Genomic DNA, 21,666 nt, shown 5'->3' with positions numbered 1-21,666 from the left:
TTTCAGGATTAGCAATTCAATCGTGATTTATTTGTTTGATTTAGTCAAAGGTTAATGCACCAGATAATAAGACCGGCACATTCGTTAAAATAAATGTTGGAAGAAATCTATTTCAAGAATCATATTATACTAGTTTTAGAAAAGGCAACTTCAGTGCCATGTTCTCAGTAATTACGCAAAAATAGCTGAATATACCTCAGAACTGCGAACTAATTAAACGATACGAACTTTAAATGTAAGGTATCCACAAAATATGGATTATAATTCCCTTACTTTTGGTTTTCCATAGTCAAAATTCAATTATTTTCATGATTAAGGTACACGAGGAATTGAATTTAAATTGCAGAATATGTTGAAGAAAGTCGAGAGTTCGGTTTTTTCGAAAATTAACGTTATGTTTCGATTTTTTCGATTTTCATGTACGTCATTTACCATAGAACTTTAGAAAAATTTTGAATATTAACGTCCAGTAAAATGGTATGAAATAATTGTCAATATGAAAATGGTACAGACATCATTGATTCAGGAAGCGTTGTAGCTGCAAATTGTGAAAACTGAAATAAATCCCATTTTTATCAATATATGACATTTCATAGCGAACACAAATTAGAAGTTACAAGTTCAACTCATGATTGATTGACCTTTAGTGTGCACTGTTAGAAACGTGCTGTTAAATGTAACACCGAAAATATCCTATATAACTCCACACCATTTTGTTGTTGATTGTAAGATCACTTGGTGTCAAGAATCGAACGATATATACCGATGATATTTAATTTAACTTTTATTGACACCGTGAATTTTCTGACAGTGTGTGATTCATCAACCAATCACTATTAGATTTTTGATGTCTTGGAAATTTTTAAGGTACGTAGAAAATTGTTATAGATTTTGAAAATATTGAGCTATAAGGTGATTTTGTTTCCAAACTCTTCAATTTATGTAGCCACTACGAAATGTGCCGTATCAATAGCTCAATAAGATATAGATCATTAAGAAATTACATTTCAATAAATATGGAACCGAACGGTAAAATTCCACCAAGTGTGATGATGACTAGTGGTTCCATAAACCACTTTTTCTCTGGTATAGGTCTCGGGACTGCGTTCACTCTACACGGAGCATCCGGTGTACCAGCCAGATTACGTCCCAGGATGGTTCCCACCAAGGTCAACGGTAAGATAACGAATATACAAATACACGTGACTGCCACCTGAACATATATGAATTAAGAGTGTTACAAATATCGTAATGAAGTTTTGTCATAAATACAAACACAGCACTTACCATAGACCCAAATGGGATTGCGCGACTGGCATGGTAGTACATGGCTATGAAGTTTATGAAGAAAGCAGTGCCGCATACCAATACAGGTAACAGGAATGCACTTAGTATCATTTGCTTTATCCATATTCTGCCTCCCATTCTAGCATATAAACCTCCGCCTGCATAGCCGTTAATAGGTGATGTTGCCGCATAAACAAATATTGCTGTGGATAACATAGATCCACGTTCGGTGTACAATTCTCCAAGTATAGCGAAAATGATAACGCTAAGCACTACTACGGTAACCTGTAAGAAATCATAACATTCTGTTACTATTTTATACATATTAGCAAACTGTTATACACTCTCGCAGTTATGATATCGACAGTTAATGACCAGGAAGGCAATACTCTTATAATAGAAAGGTTTTACCATTTGGACCTTTATCTGCCAATAAACCTCAACTTTAAATTGACTAGGCCAAAGTCGCAATGTGAAATTTGCAAGGAATTGTGTCGATCGTGACCCACATACAGCTTCCTTGCGAAAATTGTAAGAAGGGAGCCCGAAAGGATTTGGGATAATATCGACTTAAACTCGTAAAAAACTCTCCAATTTTCGAAATAGGAAAAATAATCTTTTAGAAGCGTGCAACATGATTTTTGTAAAAATTATCAGGTTTGGCCAGACAGGTGATTTAGACACCTTTTCGTAGCAACTGTTTTACGCGACAGGTTGGTCATCACCAGAGGACAATCGTAAATTTACATTTATAGCAATAATTTAGTTTTAGACTTTTGCACTATGATAAATTTAATTCTATTTGATTTTAACTCAGTCATTTTAATAGTCCTAATATAACGCTCGATATCGTTAATTAAACAATACGAATAGGATACATGGATAAAAATAAAGATGAATTTTATTGCTGAATAGAATACTGTCCAATTTTTTAAAATTAGTTTCATTACAGTTGAATAATGTGTCAGATATTTCAGGCATACAATGATTTTACGTTGGTTCAATATGTGCACTCGAATTGGTAAATAAAATAGGCTATTGAATTATAAATTCTGAAACACAAATTACATTACAATGTGTAGATTAGAGTTGGATGTAAGATATCGATGAGTCCGCCAAGTACTATCAGTTCGAAAGTTTCTTGAACAGATTTTAACAGATATGTGGGTGAATAATTGATAAAAGGACTATGTGTACCGCAGCTATCGGTCGACCTTGGACATCAAACCGACATCCGAGTAAGTGAAAAACAATTCTCAGAACCATTAATTTTGGAATGTCGCGTGGTTGATAACGTGGGAAAGGAATGTGAGGTGGTTGATGTTACACATCAGCGATATCCGAGTGGATAAAAAACAATTCTCGGAACTATTAATTTTGGAATGTCACGTACTTGATAACGTGGGAAAAGAATGTGGGGGTGGTTGATGTTACACATCAGCAGTCGCACTGTGGGAAAGGAATTTGGAGTGGTTAATGTTACACATCAGCAGTCCTATCGTGGGAAAAGAATGCGGAACGGTAAAAAAGTTCTCGCCCCCGCTGCGCCCTCTACCGTTGGCAGGCGAGCACTACAGACTTTGACCTTCGGTCGGTAAGATTTTCGGTAAGACAGCATGATTTTGACCTTCTACCGATAAGAATTGCCGGCAAAGTAGTGCGATTTTTACCGTCGATCGATACAACTGTCGGTAAGGTTGCACGGTTTTAACCTCAAGTCGGTACGGTAGACTGTGACGTCATCGCGGAAAAGGGTTTGAGTCTGGGGAGAATGTCGGTAAGTGTCGGTAACAGGAAACTGCGTGTAGAACCCGCCTTGCTATGCTACTGACCATTTGTCAAAGTTAATGCAAGTAGCGTCGATAGGGACAATTTTGGCCACTCGTGGCGCTACTCGTACTCACACTCGGTCCCTATAGGGGCGTGCTCTTCATGCTTCGCACTCCTTCACGCGCTACGCGCCTCATTCTTTTGCGAGTATTGTCGATTTCGGTTACGCTACATAATGAATAAACTTATCATTTGAAAAACGAGAATTTTGAAGCAGGTGACCGGGTGGGACGTTTCACGCGAGTCGTCGATTACTTCTCTCTAGGAATGAAAGTCATCTCCTAAGGGACAAAAGTGAAGCAATTGTGGATTGCGCGTGCGCGAATCTGTCTTTACGACACTGATTGTGAGATGAAATCGGCTAGTTTCGTCCCGCGAAACTTCTACGCAAAGTCCCAACATTTCATGCACATATGGTGAAAAAAAAAAACAATTTGTTTTTCAAGCTATCACCAAATATTGAAGAAAAAAAATTCCATGCATCAACAAACGCTCTTTTTTGTCAAATATTTCCCTGTGTAGAGAAATATTGTAATGCAATTTTTATAAGTTCTGTGGCTTGTGTCTATCTGGCACCATTGTGGGAAAATGCTTAAAGCTTATATTTTTTTGATAAAATGATTAAAAGTTCTTGTATTACACACTCCACTTGTTAAATTTGCCAATAATCTTGTACGGCAACATCCCAGAATTTCTTTTTCCCATTAAGCACTTCTCTATGATGTTGAACCGTTCATTTAACGAGTGGAATAAGTCACATTAACAGTTTGGTTTTATTAAATACTATCTAGTGCAACTAACATATTGTTTATTGTTAGTAATTTTATGCTACTGACCTGATATCCTGCACCAACAAGTGCTGAAAATATCATCGGATGTCCTGCAGGTCGGAATACATCTCCATGTACTTGTTTCCATCCATACTCGTCTCCCAAATCCCTTTCCATGTCATCCATTTCCTCATCTCTGCTGTATCTTGCATAATCTTTCCGTAGTGTACGCATCAATATCATTGAGACCAAACCAACCAGAAAGATTACCATCATAAAACTATTGAAAATGCTAAACCAATGAATCTGAAAATGTATCAATAGAACTTGCATTTTTTTATTGCTCAAAAAAAAGTTTGTCAAACAAAACTGAAATTAGCGGACAAAGTTGGAGAATTCCCCACTTTATTATTTTACTAACAATTAGTGCGTTCAACTGTCAACTCTGGTTCTTAGCTTCAGTTTTTTCAAATGGAAATTCACGTATATATAATAATGTCCGCAACCCAAGTTTCGCGGTAATTTTCGGAGTAGTTTCTGCCTAATTTTGAGAGTGGAATCACCGTTGGATTTTTTTATGTTCTAATTGAATTGGGTGTAGCCAGTTCTGTTAATCATATGCCAACCCTCGCATAAACGTATTCATATTGTGTTTCGGTACGCGTGAGGTAAAATGGGATAAAATGAACGGTGCTAGCTTTAATTGTAATTATTTCAACCCAAATTATAAATCAGAATAGTATTTCGTAATTTTTCAGAGTTCTGGGCTCTCTCACGAGTGAAGAGGGAATTTTTTACTTGCGTTCAGATCTACCAGAAATAACACATAAATTTTATGATAAGAATGTAATTAGTTACGAATTAAGATTATCTTCATGCTCAATATTTCCTATAACCAAGTCTCAACCGCATAGTAGACAGTTTAAACGATACATCATCCAAAGCATTGAATACACGTAAATTCTATAATTTCAACCAAAAGAACTTTGAAAATGTCCAACGCAAGTAATTTTATATTTAACAGGCTGCAACTTGGCCATAAAAGAGTTCACTGAATGAGCAACAAACTTTTTCAAAATAATTGGGAATGCGAGTCTAATTTTTGATTTTTGTGCGATATGCGTGATATTTTGTGTGACGTATAAATAGATAATATGCTCCCGTACTCGAAGAAGTGCAACAAAGTTCTCTTGAAGAGAGGGCTTCAGAAAAAATTCTATTTACGTTTACCTGCTAAAGCATGAAATTTGGCAACAATATGCCCAGCGTGTATTTTTTTCATCAGAATTCCCAGATCCCTATCGAAGTTTCCTTACTTTTCTAGTTTGAAAGCACCTAACAAAAATTTGGAGGTCTTCTAATTTGGAGTATTTGTGGTCTTGCTGTCTGGCTTTTAGAATAGCCTGAAAATTTCTCCAGTCACAGATTTGATACAGTACGTTTTCTATAATTGTGGCGGTCATGAATGCAAGTAAAGTAAACTGTACCTTCATATTATGAGCTCAGCTCCGGTTTTTAGATATTTGATTCTTTAGTAAAAACACCAAATTTAAGAAGCGCGAGCTATTTCCATGTTCATGGTCAAAGTTTAAGTCAAATGATATTATAAACACGGGTAATAAATCAAATTCACTTACCCTATGCTGGAAAAAATTGGGATCCAAGTATTTATCAAATCTATCTTCAAACTTCACTTTGCTCTGCTTCCAATTGACTTCGTAACTGAGTGGAATGCGAGCACCCTGTGTTAATTTGACCTTGTTCTCACTGGTGAGATTGACGTCTACGATTTGCTTTCCGTTGTATCCAATATCTAATTTTTTGTGTGCCCAAATATAATAGGACACCACATCGTTGTTTTCTTCAGCTTCGCCGACAACTCCTAGTATGGTACACATTCAAAGTGATTTCAATTACTTTGCAACAATCCTGCATGGAACTTATTATAAAAGAGTTCTATTACGATAATTAGCTTAACCAAAATGTCCACTCAAATTGTAATATCAAACTCTGTTTCTCCAGAACTTGCACGTCTCGAAATATAATTTTTTTTTTTTACGATTTTGAAATAAATTTGGGTGAATCTGCTAATCTTTTTAAGGCCGAACCGTGTTCTTATAGAAGGATATGACAGCTCCCCTTATTACTGACATTACTCCACTCTCTCTTACCGATCCTTGTCACGGGCAATCTGCCTCACTCCATTGAACCTGGGTTCGAAATCTCCTTAACCTGAACTATCTTACCGCCAATGCACTCGATCTTACCAACAATCCATTTTACAGTGTACTAAACTTTAGTATTCTCTATGAGAAGGCGCAACGAAATAAGTAACACTTTATACCCTCTGCTACTGGGATTTAAGAGAAATTCTAAAACTTATGTTAATACGAAAAACGGCCGAATATTTCCGAGCTGTTCCACATTCAGCCGAAGCACCAGACCGCACTTACATTGAAGACGCGCGTTTTCTTGTATTGTTGTGGTTGTGTGTACTTATTCTTAGTTCTAATTGTGTGAATCCTATCTCCCGAACGTATACTAATAGTGCCAATTATTTTTTGAAGATATTTGTAGTGGTTGGTTAACTAGATGTCGTCGCAATTATTCTGAAGAATGAAGTGTAGGTACCCCTACCAGTCCCCTGACATACGCTGCTAAAAGTGGTTCGCAAAATGTCCCTCGATTCTGCCGCCAATTTCCACCACTAGTGGCGCTAGTAGTTACCTAACGAGCTGGCGCCCGGTCAGCGAGGGCAGGGAGCGGGTCAGAAGTCTACTAGCGCCACGTAGAGGAACTAAAAAACGGGGACAAGACGCGTACAATTTTTTAGTATACGAGCAGTGGTGAGTGTCAGGGGGCTGACCCCTACTATAGCACGTGTAGTTTTGGAGGTTAGAAACATCGCATCAAATACTGGTTTTTGAAAATCTAAAACAAATTCTGTCGATTGTTATATCGAATTTTGAAGGTAGTATTGGTTTTAAAATATTCAAAAGTACATTGTCGTTTTAATAATTTATATGTATGAAGACGATGTTCGATGATCTGGTCGGTGACTTCGAACTTGAGTTCTAGGTAAGTGTCGTTACAGGGACTTACAGTTCCAACGTACAGTAAGTCGCAAATATCGTCGATTGGAAAAAGTAAACTTTAATATTAAGATTACATCCTTTCCGGTAGGTTTTGAGAATAAAGTGTATCGAATGATTTAGTGTTCTACGAAAAATGTTATGTTATAGGATTATGTCCTTCAGAGCTTAGATTCGGGAGAAATAAATCCAAATAAACGACCACGGCTTCCTCCGAAGCTGTCTCAGTCCTCTCAGAAGGAAAGTAAAATACAAAATCTGAAATCCTATTAAAAGTTTAGTACTTTCGTATTTTGATATTCGTTATTTCACTATGTTTCAAATACTGTAATTATTAGAAGGGATAAATAATTTCCAACATTTGAAATTTGAAAGGAGGACGTCAGTGAAGTTTTTTTTCAGAAATTTCAGCGTTCTGCATTTTATTTTTTTATTTATAAATAAAAGTGCATAAAAAATCTGCCCAGCAATTTTCACAATCACGAACACACTAGGCCGTATAAAATATATGATACTCAGATACTCAGAGTTTCATTTGGGAAATCCTTACAAGAGAAGACATAGAAAATGCTTTTGATTCATACGCGAATAAACTGAGCGATGGAAAGTACGGTATGAATAAAAATTGGATGTGATTTTTAATTTTTATAATTATACGTGTAATAAGTGTAGTATGGAAAAAATACAAGTTGTGAGATCATTTGAAAACTGTTTGTTCTTTCCATCCACCTGGTGTTCTGGTACACAGTTTATTTATGTAACTCTGTGTGTGCGTGCGCGCGTGTGTCTGGGTCCGGTATCAGTACACTACGTGACCTTCATTTTTCGTATAGTAGTTTAGAAAGATCAGAACGCGTTTATACTGAAACGTACAACATTTAATTTCGCTCTTTGCAAAGATCTATACTAATTTTTGTTATTCGAGTTCATTACAGATTTTAATTCAAAGACTTACATACACTCTAATTCTTTTAATGTAAAATTCTAATATTCTTATGAGTTATTCTAAAAAGATATATCGACTCGGCATTTTCATATTCACTATACGAATTTTTGTAACAGTACCTGGATTATCCCTAAAGTCTTATATTTTAAGACAATTTTGCACACCTACGCAATAAAAGAAATATTCATACTACAGGTCTATTCGTGTATTTACCAAGAAGAATCATACCTTTGTATTTTGACGTACATTGTAGCCGCGATTGTGCGAATCTATTGGATCGAGCTTTGATAAGATTTGCAAACGTACAAATAAGGGAACAATAGGTAATGGTGGAGAGAATGATGTTTCGACATAACAAAGAATATTGGAAACACAACACAGTAGTGCTTACATTTTCAGTTCATTTTTAGACAGAAGAAGTGGTAGTTTATGACGCGATATGTTATTTTTCAACTCGTATTGCGGGAAAACTGGATCCAAAATATCACTAATGTAAACATTATACTGTGAGTGTACTTCCTCCAATATACTTTCACTTGCAGTGGACATTGGTGTCGAAAAAACAAAAAAAAAATTATCCTCGCAATTATTTCAAAATTTTCATTTAGGTAAAAACATAAGCCTATTTAAATTGGAGCTTTTAATATTAACATTAAGAGGTTGCGCATCGCACTCTTCTATTTTACTATAAGAATAACATGGGAAAAATCGTTTCTGTTCCTTCTGATTTTTATAACCAGTTTGCAAGAATTTTTTTTTTTTAAACACATCCTAGTGTGCATGCATATGACATACGGTATTCACGTGTTCATATTTCTTATGCTTCAGTCCAGAATCATTTTACTTTATTGACACTACCTAGTTGGCACTGTGACATACAAGATGTTTGAAAATTCGAACGTAGGATTGGCCAAAATGGAACATTCGACGGTATGATGTCCACCCATGCAGAAGAATTCTCTAATATTTTCAGGCCTTTTTCTCAATACGTCATCGAAAACGATTATTGATTTAGGTGGTTCTTGTTCGGCGTAACTAAATACTCAACGCCCTCGACATTCTCCAGTAATTGCTCTAATAATTTTTATTTCGGTTGACTGCGAGATTTTGGATGAGCGTAGACATTTTTAACATCAACATAATTCCATTAAGGTCGGTTACTAGTGTTCGCACTGCATCAATTTTATCTTAATTGCATGATCTGCAGAATATTGCAGATACACTCTTTGTCAGCAGTTCACACTGCCACATTTTCTACGCAACTTTTTGCTACGATAGTTTGTCAAAATTAATTATCAGTAGCTGAGGGATGTACCTTGAACTGTGAATTTCAAACGTAACTGATGCAATAAGCTATAAATAATGCATATATAAAGACTACCGCAAAATCATAGTATAAACAGAATCATGTACAGAAGTGAACCAACTTGAAATGACCACATTGTAGTTTAATGAACTGAGAAATAGACCGGAAAAAATGGGGTCAAATTAACGATAACATCAAAATTCTACTGGCACCTAAATTATGTTCTGACGTGTCAATCTTTGCATTCGATGGTGCCACCTTCGTTCACATCTTTGATTTGCTAATGGGATCTCCGTTGTCCCCCATTTTATTAGATATGATGATGGAAGAATTGAAATTTTGAGCTATAAATTCATTAAATTTTCAACCGATTTTTTAATACAGGTACGATAACGACAATCTGCTTACAGTTGCAATTTAGATGGTGTCCTTTCCACCTCTAGCAATTATCACGAAATGTTGAGGTTTACCTCGGAATTGGAAGTTGATGGTAGGATTAGTTTCCTCGACGTACGTGAATAAAGAAAGATGGTATGATAATGATGGATTGGTACAAAAAACGAACGTGGTCGCTTACATATATGAATTTTAATTCACATCACTTAATAAAACAGAAAATATCGAACATCTATAATTTAGTTGACAGAGGGATCTCTCATTGGCGAACGATAGACTTCATGAAAAGAAACCTGAAACTGATGAAGGATATGTTACTAGCTAACAACTATCCTCCATAACTGATCAACCCTTATGGTGAATATTACGAATATTAGACTAGCGTTTGTAAGGGACAGACTTAATAATGAGACTAGGAGTGTTTTAGGGACTCAAGACGTTTTACCAACAGTCGAACCGCAGATGCGTTTGCTTTATGTCAAGGATTTAATCTCAGTCAATTGGGTAGGTTCTGAGTAGGTTTAATATTAGGTGTGTTTATAGAAACACTAATAATTTGTCAAGGCTATTTGTTTTACCAAATGGTAAAGCTCCAAAAAAAGTAAGCCAGTCTGGTTTACCGAATAAATTGTAATGATTGCGAGAAATGATATGTCGGTTAAACCAGCAGGCTTCTTAAGACCAGAATTAACGAACACAGATGCAACATTCGTGTTGATCCGGAAAAACAAACAGCCTTGAAAAAAACATAGGGTAGATTTTGATTGTGATTTTAATTTGACAGATGTTAGACAAAAGATGATCTTCTGTCAAGAAAAGTATTACCGAAAAAGGTTTATCTTGAAGATATGTCGCTTTGTAAGTCATGGTAATTCAGTAAACCTCAGATCTGACACAAACAATGTAAGTGATGTTTACCACAGATTGATTTCCAATAAACTCAGTAGGTAGTCCCGTTATTGATGGAGGATCTAACTATTGATCGAGATGGTTAAACGTTGGTGTCATGATAGATTTTTATAGTTGACGCTATGTTAGGTATAATGTTGGTTTTTTGCTCTTGCTATAATTTTACCTCCTTGATTCCGCTTTGTTCTTTCCGGTCAGACTGTTATCACTGGCTTACGAAGTTTTTTTTATGCAAGTTGTAAAAATCTTTCGAGAAAAATTGTGCTTGAGGACCCGGACAAGTGAATAATTTATCACTTGACTTTTTGGTAAGAAAATTGATTTATTGAATTTGTATTTTGGTCGAATTATAGTGATATAATTATTATAAATAATAATAGTACAATTGTAAATTGTAATTGAAAACAATTAATTGAAAATTAAAAAACTAATTGACACTTTTTTCGAATCGATTACAACTTAAAAAAGTAATTCACACTTTTTTTCAAATCAATTGCACATTCAAAGAGTAATTGGCACTTTTTTCGAAACAATTACAAATTAAAAAAATGGGATACCCTTGAAGTAGTCGAAGCCCGGAGCAAAATAAAACATCTTTCTTACGAGGCACAAAAATTTGGTGAAAATTTCTAAAATATTAAATTGGATAACTTCAAATAATCTGAATCAGTACATACATACTCGTAACGAATACGGATGCGTAACAGTCGTACAAATGCCCTGCGAATAATCGCATGACAAAAATGTATATAGTATGCAAAACCACGTCTATTAGATAGTAATTCGTTTAACATTTGTACGTTGTGAACGCGAATTATCCTAGAAACGATATTTAAAGATATTTCGAGGGCGGATATTCCGGTACTCTAGAGTGCAGGTACTGATATGAACGTTGGGTTCAAAAATAAATTACTTGCAACCGAATTTCATTCTTACTCTGATTGGCTTGATGATCACTGTTCGCTTGATGCGCGAACAGACTGTACGATTTCATTCAACAAAAAGCGTCAATTACAATTTTAATTTCTAATTGATTCGAAAAAGTATGTTAATTATATTTTTGAGTTGTAATTGATTCGAAAAAAAGTTCCAATTACTTTTGTGATTTGTAATTGATTCGAAAAAAAGTGTAATTTACTTTTGTAATTTGTAATTATTTCGAAAAAAGTGTGAATTACTTTTGTAATTTGTGATTGATTCGAAAAAAAATGTCAATTACATCTGTAATTTGTAATTCATTTTTTCAATTAAAAAATACAATTGTAATTTATAATTCACTTTTTTTCAGTTACAAAATACAATCGTAATTTGTAATTACTTGATTACAAATTTGCCCGATACTGGATAAAACTGTGTGTAGAAAACTGAAAATTGACAATAGATTCCTTGAATTCGTAGGAGCAGCAAAGCAACAAATGGAAGCTGGTATTCATACCTCATTTGCAAAGCTGTCAAAAAATCAAGTAGTGACCGCCACTTTCGAACGTCGTGTACCAACACCCCCCAGAGTGGATGATTCTCTCATTTCTCATATCAATCACTAGGGGTTACCATGAGCTGGTAGGTAAAGCTACCTATTCACTGTATCTTGGTGAATGCTGTAAACGACGTGAGTAGTGATGACAAAAAAGTGGACGAGAGTAAATAAGCCAAGAGGCATACAGAAAAAGGCTTCACTCGAAATGGTATTATATAAAAAGGGATTTGGTGTCTATCATAAGTCATCGAAAAACTAAACAACAAAAAACCATTTTAAGAATTGACCGATTGATATTTGTTGAAATATGCCAAAATTTCTAAAATTACACAGATTTGCGAAGTCTTTTCGTATGGGACGAGATACCTAAATCGAACTGCGAAAAAATGAGACAGCGATTGTGAATTATGATGACAAGCTTGGACTCATCATTGCAACGATGTCGTTTACACTGGGACCTCGATTTAACGTCCTTCGATTTAGGATACAGTCCTTATCATGCCGCATTCACCGATCGGTTTGTCATGTGACGGGAGATAGTGGAGGGCACTTCAGATCTCTGCGGTCAGGCCCTTAGCACGGCATTTTACACATATATTGATGCAAGCCGGTGCGCAGATACTATCGATATTGGCTTCGCGCATGAAGTACCAACACAGAATTGAGTATGTGTGATCATATATGCACATGTGATTTACTGGACCCGAAGTTCTTATTATCGCCATAGGTAGCGCTATTAGGGGGGTAAACTTTTCTGCTACGCCAACTGGCGGCGCTGACAAACATGTACACGCAAAGAATTGCATACACATTGATAGTGTACCACATATAGGTGTTGCATAAAGCAAATACCAAGATGCCACGCGGAGCCAGCCCCGCCACTATCCGTTTAATAGAGGTCCTAGTGTACCTTATCAGTTTCCGTAACTTTTAATGAGCCGCAGACTTCGTCAGGTGTTCGTAGTATCAAATGAGATCATGAAAAATATTAGGATAAGTCTTCCACATATTAGAATGCGGACGCTTCTGTCTCAAGCTTTTACACAACTAACTATATGAAAGTTGATGTACTTCCTGGAAGTCAGTCGAATAGTTCCAGTCGGGGATGATTTATTCACATTCATTCATAAACCCTTCTCACAACAAATTTCCTTGTTTCAACGTCATACTTTGCAAAATTCAACGTTGAGTATTTGCCAGACTTGCGAACTAAAAATGGATCCTGCAGTTAACGATCAACTTGATTACGGTGACGATGGAACCAGCTAAAGAATTCAATAACAGTGTGTCAATTGTAGAAATCTCTATGAAAAGATCGTTATCTATATACTGGCTTGTATTTTTATATTTTCATATGACCCATATTACATTATTGCCTCACACAAACTATGTTTACGTTTCAATAGAGCAGCGCACACCTGAGACCGATAAATTAAAGCGTTGTTTCAACTGCTGGTTCCACTTCTTACAATTGGTATCAACACGTGCAGTGTACTACTAAACAAATAGGGTCATCTTTTGCGCCGATACAAACACACGTATTCAGCTAGTGCGACAGAACTATTTAAGCGGAAAAGTTCAAATTTCGTCAACGTGAGAAAAACAATCGGATCCAGTTTAAACTTCCGAGTTGTCAAAGTTCAGACAGAACATTGCATGGATTGATCAGAACTCCGAAAGGTGCTAACCTTCACATTTGCAGGAAACGCTTAACAGCATATGTGAAAGTTAGTCACTTTCGAAGTTTAGATCACTCGGAAATTTAACCAGTACTCAAGCACCTTGCTTCATCCTTCTTATTTTCAAACATATCCAATATTCCATAAACCACAGAGACACTACAGCAACGCTGAGATTATCGTAGGGACTATTTACACTAAAACATATTTAAGATCCATCCAAGGATGTCAATTTTCGTTTGAGGGACACTTTTCAACAAGACCGGCTTGGTTATTATTATGAACTGTTCTGAATAAATAAGTAAACTTACAGTGAAAATGGTTCGGCCTCTTCGGTTTCGAGAAAATATTTTGAAAATCGTCAACACACCGAAAATCATTCAAGAGTCTTACGAAACATTCGAAAATTCTAGGAATTGTGCATCGAGATAAATTCCAGCCGTAATCTCAACGTGAGAATTTCGTTAATGATGGAGACTTTCAAAAGCATTTGCGAGTATCTGTAGAGACGACGGTCATGAGCTTCAAAGGATGTTATACAAAGTTTTGGCGGCAAACCGCTAGAAAGCGCCAATGTTGAGAGGTTTTCGTCTCAGCCAGGTTACCGGCAAGGCAGAGTAAAACTACATAATTGTTAATTGGAATGTTGGTGAGTTAGATCGATTTGTTGGTACTGTAGTCCAGCTGAATGTGGTTTCGAGCTTCAGAGTCAGTAAAATAGAGTAGATTGCCATTAGAAAGGGGAAAAGAGCGGCAAGATGGAGCAGATGTCGGGTATCACCATCAAACCTTCCAGAAGAGGGTTGCGTCTCATCGTGAGATAAAATGCCAGTAACATTATTATAATAGTACATTATGTACCAAGGGAATAATCAGCTTTATATGTAGGTTTTGTTTTTTTTTTTGGGTTATACTGAAAGTGTCGGATCAAAATTAACATATACATTTTCAGTTCTGTATTTTGTAGCCGTATGTAGATACTTTTCAGAAATATCTATTCCAATGCTGCCTGAGCACTTTTCAAGAGAAATATACGACCCGAAGATGAGGTTTAGAAGTAACTCCCGAGTGAAAAAATGGTATCGACATTTGTGGTATCAAGCCATTACATTCATGGAAATTCCATGCCGAATGAAAAAAGCATTTGATATGTAAAAAGCGTACGTGTATATATAGAGTTATATATTCTTTCGAGAGAATCTTTCTTTCAACCCAAAGAAAATTCTTGACAACCCGGTTAAATTATTAGAAATCATGAATCGAGCGAAATTCTATGTAATTTTTCTTCATAGAAGAAGCCAATATCACGTGTCAAACATAGCGAGCTGGACACCCACATTTATCGCTGACTCTATATTTATATAACAATTGGATGTTCAGGAAAAGATAATTTGCGAATTTCCACCGTTGCATGAACGTACGATATGTTTAAGATGACGCTTATCTTTGGAGAGAATCTTTCTTTCAACCCAAACAAACTTTTCAAAGGGTACTACAATGGAAATTCGCAAATTATTTTTTCGTGTAACACCCGAATATATATACGGGGCATTAGACGTCAAACCAATGGGTCATCGATCTAACCTCCTGGGATACTGATGTCCAATAGATTTTTTGGTTTGTTTCGGTCAAAAATGATACCTCTAATTTTTTGAAATTTCTCCGCCATTTTGTAAAATCGTGGCGACCCGAAATATTCTTGGCATGAAGATGGGCGTTTTCGAAATTGATGAAACTTTTTTGTAAAACCAGGGACTCGAAAACACATCTTTTTGTCATGATTAGAAAATGGGATGAAAATGTTGAATATTTTTTTTAATGATGGTTTCTAGTAGTAAAAAATAAAATTAGAAGAAACTTCGTGTTTCTCGATAGAATTCGATTTTCTTTTTTTTTCAAGATTAAAACTAACGATACGACATGTAAATATATATATATATATATATATATATAACGATACGACATGTAAATATATATATATATATACACAAATAAATGCAGCGAGCACTGTGTACTGTCATCCTTAAATTTAAAGTGTACCACGAATAATTGGAGGGTGAACGGCGAAAGTGTAAAAATTATATTCTTACCCCATACTGGTAGATCATCGATATACATTTGATACCAATATTGATTTTTCACGGCGTAAACAAAAGCCTTTTGATTTTTCTCACTCAGTTCAATTTCGCAATACTCAGTCTTGGAAATATCCGCTGAAAATACAGTGCATTAATTAGTTTAACGTAGATTAAGGATTCTTGGTTACAGAATTATCAACATTATTCGATGTTTCATTGTTAATTTCTATAAAATCTGAAATTGGATTAGTGCAGAAATGGGCAACCTACTTATTTTGCGGCCCTCGCTCATTTACCAATTAAAAAGCCAGAGACAAAATGCTGACGTCATTTCAATGTACATATTTTCCATTTATCTTATGTGATCTCTGAAGGGTTGATAATTTAGTCAAAGGTGTGGCGTGTTTTTAGTGATGGACGATATGGCCATTACGTTACCTCAAGAAAACAAGTTTAATTTGTTTTCGATTTTCCACTTCATGAAACCATAGTTTAGAAATCTTTAATTTCTCATTAATATTGAGCCTCGTGCAAGTAAAACGCCTTGCGTTTTTTTTTTTAAACGATACCACCTCGTGATTTTCTTTTCTTCATTTGACTAGTATGTAAAAAATCCAATTCTAACATTTGTATAAAGCTAATAATTTCTCTATAGAATGGACGGAACTTTCTATGGTAGCGTTTGACAACTTATTTAATTTTCTCCAAATTGGCGCGTCGTACAACATTTTTGGCCCTTCGATCTGCGAGATATTCAATATCACGTAAGACGTAGTCTTGCACCTTTTTCAAGCATCGGTATGGTTTTACTCCGTGAGAATCTGTCAAAGTTCTATTGAGAAGTTTGGTTTACCAAAAATCGAAACTCTTTATTAATTTTATTGTGAGATAGTCATGTATTGAGTATTCATTAAATTTTCATATTCATAAGATCTCTTAAAAATATAAAAATTAAAAATCCTGGAATTTTAAATACAGCTTAGATATCGAAGCGGCAATTCAAACGATGGTTACAAATCTAGCAGATTGGTTCAATTTTACTTGCAGATGGCTCATTTTATTCAGAAAACTTTTTATGTATCACGGTATTACAATTCCTAGGTCATAATCAATATTGGAGCAATGTTGAAAAAATAAATATTCAGTGCAAAATAATCTAAAAATAATTCTGTATAAAATGAGCAGATCGCGAAGTGTAATTCAACGATTCTACCCGATTTTTAACAATTTCGAAAAAAATTGAAATGAAGCATCTACTTAAATTTGTACATTCATGATTCGATTATTTCCTGTTCTTGGATGTTTAAAGAGATTTTCGTATCTTACGAGGGAAGGGTTCGGTTGTCAGGATGGAAATGGGAGGTAATTTTTTGCTTATTGAGCGTTCGTCACTTGTATAGTAATTACCCAAAGTCATAGAGCCAAATGTCCCGGAAGTCTCGAAAAAATTGTCTTGAAAAATTATGTATCTGTCGTAAACGAGATATTTATTTGGTATTGCGAGTCACGGGTGAAAAATTAAAATGACTTTCAGTAGAATGAAAAAAATCCTTAGAAGCAGGATAACTTTTCAGTATAGTTGAATTGTAGGTTTCTCATAATGTACCTTGTAAGTTGGTCTAAGTTATTCGAAACAATGAGAAATTTAACCGTCAATATATGAACAGATATAGTCAAATACTTGATTTGATTGAACATATGGAGTTTAATTTTCTACCACTAAACATTCAATTACCACCAATAATGAAATTCAAATGAATAACCGTGTAAGCATAAATAAATGACTCGTAGGTTAATATATTATTTTACATTTTCTTCCTTCTGTGAAAGAGAATTTTTTTAATTAGAGAAATTTTGTTCTGGGTAATACACGTTTGCTTATACATCAATTCTTACGTTCTTGTAATTTAATTTACTGTATTTCGCCTTATATGGACATATTATAATCACTAAATATTGTGAATCGAAATGTCAAAGAATTTTAGAACATTGTTTGAAGGGGTACTCAATCACAGATTAGTTAAAATGGTAAAATGTTAATTTTACTACTAACAAGACTGCCATCAAAACTCCGCCACAAAAATACAGTCCAACAATAAGATACTCGATATGTGCTAAAAAAAAAAAAATAATAACTCTCAAATTTCATAGCTAATATCGAATTTGGTATTGGGAACATGTATTTTGATATATAAGCAGCTGATATCAGGTTCAAAGATAAATTTAAAGACGTAAAAAACATGTTCCAATTGCTATTTTGTACTCTGTCGCTTTGACACCTTTTCTACGGGGAGAGGTAACCCTTAGAGATTCAAAAAAATTGATTCTTGATTTTACATTAATCTTAAAGTTCTATCTTTTCAGAATATTTTGAGCCGTAGCCCATTTCGAAATTCGTGAAACTGACAAAATCACAGTCATTTTTGCGAAACATGTGCCATTGAAATGTAAGAGCCTGGGGAATAAGGCTGACAAGCGCTCACTTGTTTTGAATGCGCTCTGTTCCTCTGACGTCACTAATTACTATTTCAACATTACAATATGTGAAAATTCTGGCTTTCTCAAATGGAATAGTAGCATGAGCAGAATAGGACACCAAAGAGCCAGTTCCAAATGCTTTTGACTTTTCAGTCCATATTAGATTTCGCATTCAATGTAATGCTTTAAGACACTTTTTAACTGTTCATATGCTGAGTTACGTGTGAAGATATGAAAAAAAATCGTGGTAACCCAAATTGAAGCTGTGATTTTATTGAAGTAATTTACACTTTCGGATGAAAAAGTCCTATTAAACGTTTTCGTTCCTCTACTTTCACTATTAAGCAAATTTATTCTTTCTATGACTTTAAAATGACCAAATTTTCAATTGTCAACTTACTTGAGACAGCTCAAACTTAAATTCCTTCCATATTTATCATTGGTGAACTTGGCTCTGTTATAGCTCAAAAACTCTTAGTCTTACAAAATTTTCTTAAGAGAACTGAAATCTCAGATTCTCTTGAAAATCTTACAAAACAAAGTGAAGTATGAACTAAAAGTTTCTCTTGTGTGTTGAAACAAGAAAGAAAGTAAAATACTTTGCCAATGCTGTAACTAGAAAATTAATATACAACATTGACAGTACTGAAGTTAGTAGCGTTAACATAATAGAGCATCGAAACAAAACTCGTTTATTTACTATTTTACAATGACTTAAGAAAGTTTAATCTGCTCAATATGAGTATATTTTGCTTTAATTATGGATTAGCAAATTTCAAGCAATCCTGCAGATGCAAAGTAACGTTTTTTTGTTGAATATGGATTGTCATATTAACGTTACGAACTTCAACCTTGTCAAAATTGACCATATAATTATGCATGTCGTTCAAACCTTTAAACTCAATATCCAATCCACTAAACTCTAGCTCAATGCCTTGCAGTGCCTCCGATAACGTTTCATGGTAATGGCTGATCACTGCTTTTGCTCCAGCACAAAATGGCAAAGAGAAGTACGAGTAAGTCTCTTGTCGGTTATGGTATGGCCCCACCGTACTCATCCATAATACTACCTCGTCATTATCGTCGTACTGCAAGAAGAAAAAAATGATGGATAAGGAAATTTATTTTTCGATTGAGATATTTTGTGAAACAAATAAACAGTAGCTTCGGATTGACAAGTGACTTGCTATAATCAAAACTGATTGTTCTAACGAATGAAACTTGAAACAGCAGTAAATACATCTGTTTTATGATAAAGAAGCGAAGTATTGTGAACTTTTATTCCAAGATTCCTTGGCTTTTCAGGGATTCACAAACGAAATATTTGTAGTTTTCAATACACGTGTCAAGCTAATTATAGGAATCAGAGTTAACTCGTGGTCACACTTATTTGTCGTCCTATAAGAGCTACATGGTTTCTCGGGTCAAAAACGAGCCAGTGTGCCTACGATGGGTTATGACCAAACACACTGAACTTCTTTCAAATACAATAACATAACATAGTTCTATGGCTACAAATCCTTCAGTTACAAATACCTGGTTTTCAGGGAATATGTAAGATTTTGAATCAGGGGGCTTTACTGCTGTATCTTACTTAACAGCGTGTGCAGCTGTTATTTCTGGCTGCTGGCTTCAGCTTCATCTCGTTATACCACTTTGAATTCAAGGTGAGATACAAAAGTATATTATAAACAAAAAGTTGACAAGTAAATTGAAGAAAAGAAGGCAGTTGTTTTATTATGAAAAACTCCAGCAGCCGATAATAGGTATGAGTTTGTAGCTTGACAGTGCAGGGAAAGACCATATGTTTGTTGAATGAGAAAATGTTCACATTTTTGACTTTTGTACACATTCCAGGTCGAGTGTAGTCAAGAGTTAATTATAGGTGTAACCAGATTATACGATAATAATCGTGAACTAACAATATCAGACAGTTGAATACAATAATTGTAACATAGATACTGAATTCCTATCTTGAAAGTTTCGATGCAAGACGGTTACACATATTTTGGATTCGAACTAGAGCTGAAAATGCTAGGCTGACAGGATAACCCAAGAACTGAAATGAAGGGTGAGCATAGTTTGTGTTAGACAATCAAGAAATGATAGTTTGAGATCAAAGACATAACGAATCAAGTGGGAGCAGATAATTTTCGTGACTGTAATTACTGTGATAAGCATAACCTAGAGCAACACCTGGCGCGCAGATATTCGAGACTGACATTTTTTGACATTTCAAAAAAGATGTCACCGGTATTACTTACGACATGATTGTGTTCATCTCCGCAAACGAGGGTCAGAGCTAGCAAAACAAGAACTAATCTACTCCATGCCATGTTAGACTGCGTGATGTCAAAGAGATCCGTTCAAACATTAAGCGTAAACTGATGATAAATTAGGCGAGATGTAAACGAGAATATGTCCCCTTCATCGCCAAAATATCGCAAGCGGTCAACGGAACTGGACAGAACCACGTATATAAAAGCAGACAGGACTTAATCACACAGCAAACTTTTATATATTGCCACGTCAGATGGCTCTTCCATCGATAACGGCCATTTGTCGACAAGACAAGTTTGCCAACTCGCCACGCTGACGGTTAACCGCGCTCTTAGGGTCGGTCTACATAGCCGCAGTATCGCGGAGCACGGCAATGTGATAACCAATCCAAATGCATGAAATCTAGTGAACAACATATTTTAGGCATTTTGAATGGTTTACATCTGGACCGTGCTTCGCGTCACCGCGCCTGTGTGAACTCAACTTTAAGTCAGGTCCACGAGGATCTTGTAAGCAGTAGGCTTCAGTTGCGCATGTGTGTGATGTCCTAGCGGACACTTGCGGACCATTCAGGAGTTAGATTTTGAATTATGTCGCGAAAAGGTACGGGGACGTATGTATCGTATTTATGTACATATAATATATAATATCAGTACATACAATCAGCGTTGGCTGAAGACATATCCTCAGTCAACGCAATTGATAGTTTTGGGTTACCATTATCGATGAAGTACTAAAATATTTACATTGGACAGACGTGAGACAATCGCGTTATGAAATTATAGTAGTTGGAACATCACGTGGAATTTACGAGAGGGAATTCGTTGGATATAATATTTGTTATTCGACTTACTTTGCCTCCAACTCGATGCAGGATCAGCAATCGGTAGCAGATGATTTTCGTAGAGCGGCGAGGAATCGGAGATAAGTCGTTGGATTATAAGGAATTGTTTATTAATTTGTGATTAAACTCTGAAAATGTGAAAGGTTCTTTGGAAAATTTGAGACTTTGAATTCAATGTTTTTGGTTTATTCAAAAATAAAGATAATGATGTCAATTGAGTCATGAATTGGAATTTTTATATTATTCAAGATGCATGGTTGGCATTGTACTTAGAGCAGTATGCCTCAGATGGAA

The 21,666-nt window shown here is 35.4% G+C and overlaps 1 protein-coding gene across 1 annotated transcript in view; it reads right to left on the bottom strand.

Annotated features, from left to right (window-relative positions):
- The window catches only part of LOC124179604 (transmembrane 9 superfamily member 3), a 28,899-nt gene extending 8,091 nt beyond the window's left edge, over positions 1–20,808 (bottom strand). Inside the window, exons 1-7 of the mRNA XM_046564177.1 lie at positions 20,513–20,808; positions 19,141–19,336; positions 15,783–15,905; positions 5,525–5,769; positions 3,954–4,193; positions 1,288–1,572; positions 1,005–1,213 (exon numbers count right to left, since the gene is read on the bottom strand). Coding sequence (XP_046420133.1) covers positions 1,005–1,213; positions 1,288–1,572; positions 3,954–4,193; positions 5,525–5,769; positions 15,783–15,905; positions 19,141–19,336; positions 20,513–20,584 — 1,370 coding nt within the window. The 5' untranslated portion in view covers positions 20,585–20,808. The remainder of the gene's footprint in view (positions 1–1,004; positions 1,214–1,287; positions 1,573–3,953; positions 4,194–5,524; positions 5,770–15,782; positions 15,906–19,140; positions 19,337–20,512) is intronic.
- Positions 20,809–21,666: the final 858 nt, after the last annotated feature.

This window comes from Neodiprion fabricii, chromosome 4 (assembly GCF_021155785.1).
Source record: "Neodiprion fabricii isolate iyNeoFabr1 chromosome 4, iyNeoFabr1.1, whole genome shotgun sequence".
NCBI classification, from domain to species: Eukaryota; Metazoa; Arthropoda; class Insecta; order Hymenoptera; family Diprionidae; genus Neodiprion; species Neodiprion fabricii.
Note: the sequence above shows the minus strand (reverse complement) of the source record. Positions and strands in the feature narration are given on the sequence as shown.